The following is a 13,319-nucleotide window of genomic DNA, read 5'->3' on the forward strand; positions in this document are numbered from 1 at the left end:
AGCTCTTCCCCTGCAGCCAGCCACGTTTCCTAGAGCAGAGGTGCAGATTAATCCTGCCCGATCAAGGATTCCAGGGCTTGGGCTTGTGGTTCCACTCCCAGGAATGACCTCTGGTCTGGCCTGCTGGTTTCTGGATCGGTAGCCACACAAACAACTTTCCTGCACACGTGGACAGAACAGGCTAAACCTGAGGCAGACAGGAATCACACATCTTGCACAAAGGGGGAGAAAAGCCATCCCAAAGAGCAAATGAATGCACTAAAGAGATCTGGTTCAAATTAATGATTTTATTTCCATCTGTAACACTAGTAGAGGAGTCAAAAACAGACTGATGTACATGGATATAGTTTAAATGTAACAAAGAAAGATCTGAACTATGTACAATGAAGAAAGGAAAATGTTCTTTTTCTTACCAACCTATTTTGCAGTTTCTGAATAGCAGAAACTAAACATTTTTTTCCCAATTTAGTATGAAGGAATACAACCTAATAATCAACCATTTGTCCTTAAGCACAGAACTTAAAGGAGATTTGGGCTGCACGGTCGTCCTGGGTTCTGAAGTCTGGGCACTGTTGGCACAGAACAAAAGAGGTTCCATGAAGCCCAGAGGAACTTAAAGGCAATGATGTCCAATCAGAGGGCAGACACACCCAGCATCAGGCCGATGGGAACTGACGTCCTGCCCTCCTTGACTCCAAGTAGAAAATTATTACTTTCATCCAAATTAACCAGAAGTGAGCCAAATAGTTAAAAGTCAGAATGAAGAATAAAACAAATTTTTTTTCACACAGAGGAGGGACACTCCTTCAGCCCCGTTTAAAGTGAATTCCGTGCCGAGTCCCTGCTCCTTCAGAAGGGTAAACTGAAGGTCAGTTATTGCTAGCAAAGCCAGAGAAGGCCCCTTCCCCACCTTGCAGCTGTTTCACACGAAGAGGCTGGTGGTTTGGCTAGAAGCCCTCTGAGGAGGGTGCAGAGGCCAAGGCGGGCGGCCGCAGCAAGGCCTCTCCACTGCTGGCTGCCCCCAGGCCCTGTGCCGTGAGGGGCAGTCAGGTCACCCTGTTGCCTCCTTGAGGACCAAGATGTTCACACCGAGGGAGCTGAGCAGAGCGTGTTATCTGGGTCGCTTGGGGAGAAGAGGCCGCCATACTTTGCCAACCAAACCTATGGAGCAGTCAAAAGCCCAAAAGGTCAGAAGAGCAGCTTCTGAAATGAATGTCAGCCGGTGTGGGGGGGTGTGGGTGAAAGCCAAGGCGGAGCCCAGCTAGTATCAGGTGGGCCGAACTCTTTGAAACTCAGGGGAGCTGACTTGGACAACAGCAGGGATGTGGGTGGCTGGTAAGGCCTCACGTACTGCCACCAGCTCTGTCTTTACACTCGAGTGGACATTAGGCAGTGGGAACTGAGGACCAGAGGGCATGTGGCAAACACAGGACAGATCTGATCGGAAAAGAGAGAGGATATCCAACCACATGTCTGCCCTATATACCTTGCACGGCCTGCACCAGGTGAAAAACCATGGGGCACGGGCTAAGTTCCTGAGAACAGGTGGTGAATAGGACGGGATGTGACAGGCACCGCTCCACGGGCAACATGAGGCCTCTGAGGGGACACTGACAGTGCTACATCTCCTGTGCTGCTGGAAAGTAGGCAAAGAACAGGCTTTATTGCACATTTCGTTCTTAGGAAACCGGGAGTTGCCCTGTAGAGAGTCTCCTGGTCTGCAGCATCCCGCACATCACTGCTGAGGTGTGGGTGGAGTCACGGGGCACCCCAGACTCGCCAGGGAAGAAAAACGCCCGGCGGTGGGTCTTTCTAGGGCTGTGCTCACACCTGTGGTCCTCGGGCCAGATGGACCTGGTCTAGCTCGGTCGCTGAGGCGGACTGACGCCAGGGACGACGGAGCCCGCCTGGGAGAGCCGGGCCAGCCCCTTGATGACACTGCCAGGAGGAAGCTGGGGCAGACTTTCCAAAAGGGGAAAATTTCTTGGCAGACATGCAGGCTCCAGAAAGAGGCTGGAACCACATTCTCAATTCCGATGTGCCTAACTCCCTCTTTCCTACCCTGGAACCAGGATGCCCAGGGGGGCAGAGGTGGGGACCCCCGCCTGGACCCTGGCTCCAGCTCCACCGCAGTAAACCGGAGGTAACGAATGGGTCTAAGAGCGGGTTTGAAACAAAAGAGCAGTTTACATATCAGACGTTGGCTCTGAAATCGTCTTTCTGAGTTCAGGAAATTGAGGCAGAGAAGCCATGAAAGGCTTAGCGGAGGACCTAACCCGGCTGTCTGTCCGTCTGCCTCTCCTGACACTCTCCACACTTCATATATAAATGGGGTGGTATCGTTTGTGGTTGATCTTTTTCCTGCAAGTTGGGCAAGTGTTAGCATTCTTAAGGGAGTCACGGAGGCACTGGCTACAAAAGACGTGGCCGCATTCTGTAGAAACGATGAGACGTCCGTTCTGTACAATCTAGAAAACACAAGAAGGAACAGCCTTCACGTGTGCCCTGGTCCCACGGCGGCAGAGAGCCCCACTTCTGCTGTGACAAGGGGAAGAAGGGCTGGGCAGCTCTGCAGGACTGAACACACCTACTCGCCCTGCGGCGTCAGGCGACTACGACAGGGTCTCTAAGGCCCAGGGCAGAGGCGGGAGCCACTCTCCCGGCAGCAGTCACCCAAGGGTTGCAGGGACCCCAGGTGCCCGCACCCACAGGCCTGCTGAGGCCCAGGGCTGCCGTGCGGGCACACAGGGCGGTGCTGGGGGGCGCAGGGGCCACGGGAAATACCGGCAGCTTCTGCTTAGGCTGGGACAAGAAACACACAGGACTGGTGTGCTCAACGGGGGCCAGGGCTGAAGGCTGCAGGGCCCAAAGAGAAGCTGGCACGTTCTCCCCTCACACACAGATGTGTGACAGGCCACACACAGCGGCCACGCGGACTGCAGAACAGAGGTGTCAAATGCCACCTAACGAGAAGATCCTCTCTGCCCGCTTCTTCCACTGAAGCAGTGTGGACACCAGGAGCCAGGAAGACACGGCAGAGCCGGCTTACCTCAGAGTACCCGTCCATGCAGATCGGACAGCTGACAGTACCAGAGGGCCTACAATCACAGGGCTTCGGGTCAGTTCCTCAGCAACCCCACCATTCAATCCCTCAGAGTGGCTTCACAGAAGCAGCCCAGATCCCCCCTTAGCACAGGCATCGGAAGCCCCCCAAGAAGGCCAGCTGCCCCAAGGGGGGCGCAGCAGGGAGGCGAGAGGGGAACAAGAGAAGACGCCCTGTCCTCCCCGACCCAGGCTGTACTCTCTGCCTCCCCATCTGGGGCAGGGGCTGTGCCCAGCCTCTCTGAGCATTCCTAGTGCAGGACACGGGAAGCCACTGGATCTGTCCTTCACAGCAGGTGGCCCAGGGATGTCCACACCCACCCTGCCCATGCCAGGCACACCCTCGTCCCTCCAGGAACGGCCGAACCATCTCTGAATCCAGCCCCGCCTGTCCCCAGCTGCTGGGCAGCTGCTCCAAGAAGACGTTCTCGAGCCACGGGCTCACAGAGCTTGGGCAAGGTCCAGTATTTCCAATGGTCTACCCCCTGAGAAATGGAGGTGGGGGGAGAGAAGATTCCCCTCTCCAGGGGACGAGGGGACCCACGGGGCCAGAGGCTTCTGGTGAGGAAGCAGGCTGGTGGGGGCTGGCACCTGAGTCCTGCGGCTGCCTCCTCTCTGGCGTGTCTAGGAGTGTGGGTGGTCACGTACACATCTCTGTCCCTGGACACCTCCTCGTCATCACTGCTCACCACACAGCTGTCGGCATGGTCCTGGCGCGGCCGCCTGGCATTCCTCCTCGGCCGCCTCCTTTCTAAGAGACGAGTCCACGCTCAGGGCAGGGTCACCAGCCCCATCACCTCACCACTCCCTTCCCACCGGGAAAGGCCAGCGCCAACCCGAGAGGCACAGCACCACACCCAGAAGGTCCTGCCCAGCTATACAGAGGCCACCCTCCGGTCTTCCCAGGAGGAGCCCCACCTCTGCCACGAGCAGGTGCCTGAGCAGTGGGGAGTCCAAGGCGGTCAGCCTTCTCTAAACTCCGATGGGACCACAGCTCCACCCTAGGGGTACTGTCTTCTCAGCGAGCACAGGGCACTGACCGCAGGGGTCTTCCCGCCTGGCATTCTCGCACCCACAGGCCTGCCAAGGCCTTTGGCGTTACACCCCTCACCCATATCAGTTCTGCACCCAAACCCAATGAAAGAGAGAGGAAACCACTTACCATCAACAATCTATTAAAACGGAGGAAAACAAAAGAGAAAAGGAACGTCAGTACGACATAAAATACTCTGTATATTTCAAAAAAAAAAAACTTATCTTAAATGACACAATTGAAGCATTTCTTATTTCAAATGCAAAAATCCTCAGGGGACCAGTAAAGCCTCCCCACCCCAGGGGATGGGACAGGTGCAGGGAGAGGGCCTGCCCCTGCCCAGCACTGACGGGAGGTCTGGACACCTCCCCTCCAGTAAGGTGCGTCCTGGGCGCCTCCGCCTCCTGGCAGCTGGCACGCTGTGTGCCTCGGCCTGCCACACACCGAGTGAGTCGGAGCTGCCAGCCTCGTGACCTGAAAGTTACTCACCACGTGGGAGGTGCTGGCTTTCTCTTCTGGAGAACAGAGGCACCAGCGCCCCCAGCTCACCGCGGACACGGAGCCCAGGACTAGGTCCATACGCTCTCCTTGTCCGGAGGGCCAGTGACAAGCATCTTGTTCCATGAACCTTTACTGGGAGGAGGGTGTGCAGTACTTATGCTGGGATATAATCAAGTAATTAAACAGAGCAGGGCGTGCAGGGACTAACAAGTGGCACACGAAGGGCTGAGACCACCCTGACTCGAGGTTCTCCAGAAACACACACGAGTTACTGAGAACCTGAGGCCGCCATCGGCTACTCAGCAGAACTTACAACAGGATTACTATGCTACAATAGTTTCATACCCCATGGCTTCAACCCTCTCTGAGCTCCTATACCTGTCTGTCTACGGTGTCACCAGTGGCACACCTCTTCCTCTTGTTCGTCACAGGCCATCACCTGTTTCAGGAAGCCCCACTGCCCACCTCTCTTTGGCTGACACCATGGCAGAGGGCATGCTGCCCGCCCTGCAGAAACCAGAAGCTCTCTCCATCCCAACTCCCCACGGCAGGGATTCTGGACACAAACTAAGTTCCACCAGTGAGACAGCACCAATTTCAGCCGCTGGAGGTGGACACGGCTGGCAATATCAACAGGCAGTCCTGGCCCAGGCTGCAGTGTCCTTGGCCCAGGCCCCTCCTCCCTAGCAAGGGGCTAAAGTATTGGCTCCTTGAACCCAAGGAGATCAGTGCAGGTGATGGCTCCCATCTCCTGACCTTCTGCTTGGGGCGGAGGTGACGGTCCCATGGTGGGTCAAGGCCAAGATGTCTGGGGTTATTCCTAGAGTCCTGCTCCTCCAGCCCTTTCAACACCAAGAAGCATCTCCTCCCATGTATTAAAATCCATTTATGCTTTAGAACTAGAGCGGATTCAGTTTTCCAACCTGAACCATGACAGATACAAGTAGCCATCCCAGAAAGGAGGGTCTAAGCATAAAGATCTTCATTTTGCGGATGAGAACATAACCCACATTACTACTGAAGGCACCCCCACCTCCCCCTAGAGGAGGCTGGACTGCGGAACTATGAAAGCGGGGGACCGTCAATCTCATTATTGGGATATTTACTAGAAAAAAAGCTTGGGCTGACAGGAGGTGCAGTCCCCATGAAGTCTACAGAAAGGGAGCTCTGAACTTAACCAAGAACAGAAGGAAAATCTGCTGTGGGCAGGGACGATCCCAGCTTTCCAGCACCCCAACACTGCCTCGCTTCCTTTGCCAAGATGGGTCATTCGATTAAGTGTGGACACACCTGGAAGAAACATGGCGTCACTGGCTCCCGGGAAACCAGTGTGTGGGAACCAGGTCTCCACAGGCTCTTGCGAGTCAGACCCAGCTCACTTGCAGGGAGTGCCAAGCTCAGGCCAAACGTCAGCCTCTGGGGAGGTACAGAAGCTGCCTAGTCTAAGGCTCAGGACAGGTGTTCCTTACCTAACCACTGGGTAAACGAATACACAGTGGCCAGAGAGCTCCCCTCACTGGTGATGACTCGGTCCCCATCCTCAACAGAAAACCTCAGAGATGAAGCTTCTTGCCCAAAGGGCAGAAAACAACGGCACCACAGCCTGGCTGAGGGACATGAGACACTACGCCTGGTGCTTGGGCCAGCCGGCAGCTGAACCGTATCAAATTCCAGCACCCCTGTAAGGTGCCTGCGAGCACCCTGGAATGGCCCTTCCTCATAGTTGTGGCCCTGCAGGTCACACAGCGCTTGCCTGGTGGGGAGAGGAGGGCAGCTCTGGAGCCTCTCATGTGGCCAAGAGGCCTTTAAAAGCAACAAAACACCAACCTCCCAACCCCCTGGTCTGAACAGCTGAGTTAGTACTGTGGCAAGTGGCCTCCCACAGCCTGCTTCACCGTTGGGTCTGGCTTCCCATTCTTGACTGTGGAATAAAGCACGGGGCGGAGCGCTGAGAGACAAGTGAGGCATCCGGAGTACGAACAACCCATGGCAGACCCCCGCTGCCGCCTGCTTTCACACCAGGGCACACGGACTCCAGGCCGGTCACGCGAAGGCCCTTTGAGTTTCTGAAGCACAGGTGGGCCTTAGAACACCCACAAGTGCGGACACCCATGTCACAGGCTTCTGGTCAAGCCCTCCTTCTACCAGTAGACGCAACCCCTGGCATTCTAGGCACCTCCGGGGCTGCAAGAATACACTGGGTGAAATAACGGGACTGAGACAGGCAGCCTGGGGTCCTCTGCATGCAAGCGGAGCCCTGGCATTTCTAAGAATGCCTACGCGGCCAAGAGCTCAGCAAGCCACTTGCTTCAGACAGCCTCCCCACCTGGCATGCTGCTGTACTGGGGAAAACAGCCACCTCCACCCACTGTGCACGAAAGCAGCTGCTCTTTGGATCCAACCGCTGCACGCAGTGCAGTGACGGATTTGTTAGTGCGGCCCTGCCAGGAGGCCCAGGAACACCGGGCCTGCCACGAACACTGCAGTCACAGTAAGCAGCCCCTCCAGCACCACAGACAACCATTTCCCCCGTTCCTGGCCATGGTGACCAGCCCTTCTTTCTTACACGATTATGAAGTCACCAGGTGCCCCTCGGGCCCTTGACTATTCCCCTCGAGATGGACAGGACTCTGTCCCTGCCTGCAAGGGAGCTTCAGTTAAGCAGATTCTTTCCAGTCTCATGAATGAAAATAGGCAGGTATGGAGTGTAACGCGAACAGTGTGACTCATAGGCACACCATGGAAACACCTCACAAAGAGACTTCAGGGAAACCAACCTGACTTGAAAAGAAAAGTGCCCTGAAAACCTGAACTCACCTACTACCCCAGCTAAGAAGGCAGAGGGACGGAAAATACGAGCAGAGGTTTCCAATAAATGGCAGGCTAGTATTTCCACCAAATTTCCCACTGAAAACCACCACAACAAGATAAAACATACATACTTTTAAAAAAAGATATATCAAAAAAAATTATTTGTTCAAACTAAAGGCAATACAATAATCCAGAGGAAAAAAAAATACAGAAGATTCTTGAAAAATTGAAGCCTGGAACTCCTCGGTGGCTCAGTCGGTCAAGCGTCTGACTTCGGCTCAGGTCACGATCTCATGGTTTGTGAGTTCAAGCCCCGCATTGGGCTCTGTGCTGACAGCTCGGAGCCTGGAGCCTGCTTCCGATTCTGTGTCTTCCTTCCCCTCTGCCCCTCCCTGGCTCACACTCTGTCTCTCTCTCAAAAATAAACGTTAAATTAAAAAAATAAAATAAAATAAATTGAAGCCTACATTTGAAAGCCTCACAGAGAAACCAAAGCCCAGGTAGGTTATCTAGGGAAGGCCAGCTGCTTTGTGCAGGCCAGGTTCAAAGCAAGTCTCAGGAATTACCAAAGAACTGACACATGGAATGTATTTTCTGACCAATAATGCAGTAATTCAAAGAATCAGTAACAACAAAGGAAATAAAGAAAATCCCCAATGTTTCAAAGTTAAAAAACAAGTTTGATAAATATGTTGAATTGAATGTAAAATACTAATAACAAAATTTGTAGGATATAGCTTAAAAAGTGTAATCTTAAATGCATTTACTGGAAAAGAAATGATGAAAATTAGTAAGTTAGAAAGACAGCAAAATAAACTCAAAGAAAGAAGCAACCATGAATGAAAAAAACTTACAAGAGAAAGGATCCACAAAGCTAAAAGTTGGTTCTCTGAAAGATCTAATAAACCTCTGGTGATACTAATCTAAAAAGACAGAAAACACAAATAACTGAAATCAGAAATGGAAAAGGAGACATCACTACAGATTCCACAGAACATTAAGACATTACAAACAAATTTATACCAATAAAAGTGAAAATTTTAGACAGATCGACCTTTGGCTCAGGTTATGATCTTGCAGTTCGTTAAGTTCGAGCCCCACCTTGGCTCTGTGCTGACAGCTCATAGAGCCTGAAGCCTATGTCTCCCTCTGTCCCCACCCCCACTCTCTCTCTCTCTCTCTCTCTCTCTCTAAAAAATAAACACTAAAAAATAAAACAATTTTAAAAAGGTGCAAAAATCGTATATATAAAATATTGGCAAACAGAATCTGGCAATATATAAAAAGAAAATATCACATCCACAATATTTAGTTGGTTTAACATTAATATCAATGTGAAGCACCTGAGTGGCTCAGTCAGTCAAGCATCTGACTCTTGGTTTTGGCTCAGGTCGTGGTCTCATGGTTCGTGAGTTCAAGCCCTACATCGGTCTCTGTGCTGATGGTGCACAGAGAAAACCAATGGAGAAAACCAATGAAATTCTTGACTTCTCCACTTCAACATATGAAAGGGGAAAAATTATCCTTCTATGAAGTATTAAAATTCAGTACATGATTCACGACAAAACTTGCAGACCAACAGGAAATGGGAATTTCTCCAATCTGTAAAGGACGTGAACAGCAGCAACAAAACCTACCGCAGAGGGCTTATTTAATGGTTGAAGTCTGAAAAGATTCCTTCGGATTTGGGATGAGACAAGAATGTCCGGGACTGTCACCATTTTTATTCAGCCAGTGCTGAATTTTCTTTCGCCAGGGTGTTAAGGTAAGAAAAAAAAGTAGAAAAGAACCAAAATTTGTTCTGTGCATAGAGAAATCCAAAAGACTTACAGATTAAGAATTGCTAGACTGAGAAAAGTCAATAGATAAAATCAATTAGCAAATAACAAAAAAGAGAAGGAAACTTTATACCATTTTTAGTAGTTTCCTAATATTGCATGTATCTAGGAGTAACTCTTCTAACAAAAGACTTGCAAAACTAAAAGGAACACTGTAAGACTTCACTGAGAGGGGCTAAAGACGCCCCCCTAGAAGCACACACGAAAGGCAATTCACGTGGGTTACAGACCTACTTGCAGAAGGCAAAACAGTAACTGTCAGAATACAGCAACATTTTTATATGAAATTTTCTTCAGCAAATTGATAAATCCAACTATTAAAATTAACAACCTCTTTACATAAATCAAAAAGGCAAACATTTGAGAAGACAGAAAACCTAACAGCAAGCTCATATTTGTCACTTGTAAAACAGAATAAAGCAGGAAGGGGTGCTTGGCTGGCTCAAATGGTAGAGTATGCGCCTCTTGAGCTCCAGCTTTTGAGTTCAAACCCCACGTTGGGAGTTGAGCCTACTTAAAAAAAAAAAAAAAAAAAAAAAAAAAAAAAAAAAAGAGGTCTAAAAAACCCCACAAGGCAGACAACCAAATGGGGGGAAGGAATGGGGAGAAGACAAGGAGTTGCTCTGTTCTAGATCAATTTCTCCAGCTATTGTAAAAGTTGTGTGTACAACGTGTGGGTAAAAAGAAGATTTTTACAGGGGGGGCCGGGTGGCTGGCTCAGTCGATTGAGCGTCTGACTTTGGCTCAGGTCATGATCTCAATCCATGAGTTCGAGCCCCGCGTCGGGCTCTGTGCGGACAGCTCAGAGCCTGGAGCCTGCTTCTGATTCTGTGTCTCCCTCTCTCTCTGCACCTCCCCCACTCATGCTGTGTCTCTGTCTCAAAAATAAATAAAAACATTAACAAAAAATTAAAAAAAAAAAGATTTTTACAGACACTTCACAAGAGAGGAAAATGAACCACTAATGAACATGAAAAAGTGTTCAACCCTAAGAAGAATCAAGGAAATACACGTTGAAGCCACACAGGAAACTCCCAGGTTACCATGACTGGAAGCAAGGCGGCGGCAAGCACGTGGAGACAGAGGCCCCTCGAACCCTGGCAAGAACGTCAACTAGCACAGCCCCTCTGGAAAAGAGGCATTAATCTGGTAAACATCAAAGATACACATGCCCTGGGATCCAGCAGTGACGGCCTTTTTTGGGTACGTATTGCCCAAAATAAAAGTTGGTTTGGAGAAAAAAATATCTACGCAGAGATGGATTAACTCTTATTGTACCTTACAGCATTTTTTAGTTCTCTTAATTCACTGGGGGTTTTGGAGGCTTTGGGGTTTTAGAGTTGGAAAAATCCAGTCTCTGTGCAATCTCTCATCAGAGGGCTCCCCGACATTCTGAAGCCGTGCCTGGACCCAGGTAAGCAGAGACTCTGGTCCTCAAGATATGGAACTAGCTACTCCCAGCAAGGCAGAAGAGGTACACCTGGCCTGTTCCCAGATTCCGGTAGAACTGGGAAGATCACCCCAATTTGGGAACAGATACATTTATCCATTCACATTCTCCTGCAGGGGAGGCCTGAGGTCACCCTGAACTTACAATTCATCTTGTCCTGAGTTAATACAATTAGGTTTCCCATGTAGATCTGCCTAGAGCAAGAACTTCAGCCTTACATGTTAAAAACTGGCATTTGAATTTATTAAAATATACAACAAAAAGTAGAGAATAATTAGAATCAAGAGTGCTATAAAGTCCCAAACCATTATTTTATGGCTGGGAACACTGTGACCACGGTTAAGTCAAGTCCCAGGACCAAAATGACCAGCACATCTGGGACCAGAAAACCAGGACTCCCACCTCCCAGGCCCGCTCCCCCCTCTCCCCATCGCTGGCCTCTGGCCTGCCATCCACTCCTAGGACAGCTCCCCCAACCCTAACAGTCCTGTTCCATATCTCCTGAGGACTTTCCATGCCCAGGGAAACACAGAGAAAGCAGGAAAGCTCACGAAGGAGCCCATGTAGGGAGGGCAGTCTGGTCATGCAAAAAAAAATACCCAAGGCATGAAAGGGGACTTCATGCTGTTGGCGTGTCACCCAACAGAAGCTGATCACCGTCTCCTTGAGGGCACGAAGGTCGAGCAGGATCCCGGCTATCCCCCCAGGGCTTGTCATGCTGCAGGTGGGGAGGAGTATCACAGAAAAGAAGGACTTGGCACTGCTTCTAAGTGTCTATCAGCAACTGGGCCGCATGCTTTAGCCAAGGCACCAAAAGAAGCTATCCTTCCAGAACCCCAGGGAGCCTGCGGGACCAGCAGCAAAGTTGTGTACATGTACGTACCTCAAAAAACATACCCATCGGGCCGAGGCAGAGACTACTGACAGCTAAGCCTACTCCCCACCTGTCTCAGAAAGTTCCAACTGATCTCCAGAGAACTACTGGCTCCTTTCTGGGAGCCGACGTCCCACCTGCGCATGCATCCAGGACCCGTGGGAGGCCGTTTAATAGCTCGGCGAGAACAGCTGCCTCTCCTCTGGGATGGGTGGTGTGTGTGTGCGTGCGTATGCGTGTGGAACACAGGATAGGTTTTAAATCAAGGCCAGAGTCTAAACCTCTAAATCTGTCAAGACAGCTCCTCCTCGTCGCCCTTTTTTCCTTTTAAAGAAGTCCTGAAGCTTCTCAGTGCAACCTTCTTCTGAAGTTCCAAGCACAATCAGAATAAGCCCAGGATCAGTGAGCCCCAAGGCCAGGTGAACACTCAGCCGCTACTGAGCCCAGTCCTCGGTAGCGCCTGCCTCCCACTCGCTCCACTCCACAAAGTACCTATCAGGACAGAAGGTGCTAGAGGCATCCCCGAGAGGCAAACACAGCCTCAGGATGCGGGGCCAGGGGCGGAGCAGCCGCCGGGACCCACACACAGCGGTGCACCCCCACGTGGTGGAGGCAGCATGCCAGACCACTCCGCAGCACGCCCGCCGCCCGGACCAGGTCTCCCTCCTCGAGGGCCACAGAGGCGAGCGCGCTCTTTGCCAGGGTCCGTAGCCGGCGCCCCAGGAAGGGGGCTCAGGCAGGCTGCCGCCCTCCCTGGAGCCCTGACACAGCTGAGGCGGCAGGCAGCGGTGCAGGGCACCTGCACCCCGTGAGGGGGCCCTCCTGGAACTGAAGAGATCTCGCTCCTGCCAGCTGTGAAGTGTAAACCCACGTGTGCCCGGTACCCCCACGTGCCAGCCACCCGAACACGCACACAAGCCCGTGACACATCCCCACTCACAACGCGAAGGAGGCTGAGGAACTTAAGGCCGCACAGCTGGTATCAAGGGTGGAACGGGGGGCTACAGAGGTGGGGTCTCGGGGCTCTCCCCACATGGCTTGTGTGCCAGCTGCAGAAAGGCCACGGTCACAAACATTTACTGTCCACAGGCAGCAAAGCCACAACAAATGATTTTCTAGAAACACCTTCTATCTTGGGCTCTAGTCACTGGGTGCACGAGCTTCTTCGGCACAGGCCACTACTTGTGACCGAGGCCTTCTGAAGTTGACGCTGGCCCAGGGCCCGCAGCCAGGAAGAGGCGACTCTCCGTTCCAACACTTACCACGACAGAGTCATTGTGAGTCAGGTCAACAACCACAGGCTCTAAAGATTCACAGGTCAGGTCCACTATTTCGTCTCCAGCTTCAAAACAAAGCATTTTAACAAGCATTAGGAGAAAAGTAAAGGCACACCGCTCTAAGCATGAAATGATTACAGGTATAAACCTGTGCTAAACCCTACCAAAGGACAGAATGCAGCAGAGGTGACAGCCAATGAATGCCCTTCCAGAATGTTGCTGAGTGGCACTGTGTAGTTTTTACGACTGCACCGAGGGGTGAGGTCTGTGCGCATGCACACCTTTATCCCTGGGGCCTCCCCCCAGCCACACAACCAGGCCTCTGTGTCCCCACCGGCCCCTGCACAGGGGAGGGGCAGTGACCTACCCAGCAGTGCTGGGGACATGTGGGGACAGGACCAGGCATGCTCACCGCAGGGCCTTTCTCTTTGGG

General features: G+C 51.7%; 1 protein-coding gene across 7 annotated transcripts in view; it reads right to left on the reverse strand.

Annotated features, from left to right (window-relative positions):
• Positions 1-267: 267 nt before the first annotated feature.
• The window catches only part of RNF4 (ring finger protein 4), a 30,784-nt gene continuing 17,732 nt past the window's right edge, over positions 268-13,319 (reverse strand). For 4 of the 7 annotated variants that reach the window (XM_006931241.4, XM_006931242.5, XM_023253532.2 and 1 more), the window contains 6 exons: positions 12,872-12,951; positions 8,302-8,370; positions 4,265-4,274; positions 3,694-3,853; positions 3,050-3,098; positions 268-2,468 (listed from right to left, as the gene is read on the reverse strand). In XM_006931241.4, the coding sequence (XP_006931303.1) occupies positions 2,319-2,468; positions 3,050-3,098; positions 3,694-3,853; positions 4,265-4,274; positions 8,302-8,370; positions 12,872-12,951 (518 nt within the window). In that variant the 3' untranslated portion in view covers positions 268-2,318. The remainder of the gene's footprint in view (positions 2,469-3,049; positions 3,099-3,693; positions 3,854-4,264; positions 4,275-8,301; positions 8,371-12,871; positions 12,952-13,319) is intronic. The other 3 variants (XR_002156625.3, XR_440209.4, XM_003985539.6) reach the window with 3 other exon arrangements.

Source organism: Felis catus, chromosome B1, assembly GCF_018350175.1.
Source record: "Felis catus isolate Fca126 chromosome B1, F.catus_Fca126_mat1.0, whole genome shotgun sequence".
Classification (NCBI taxonomy): Eukaryota; Metazoa; Chordata; class Mammalia; order Carnivora; family Felidae; genus Felis; species Felis catus.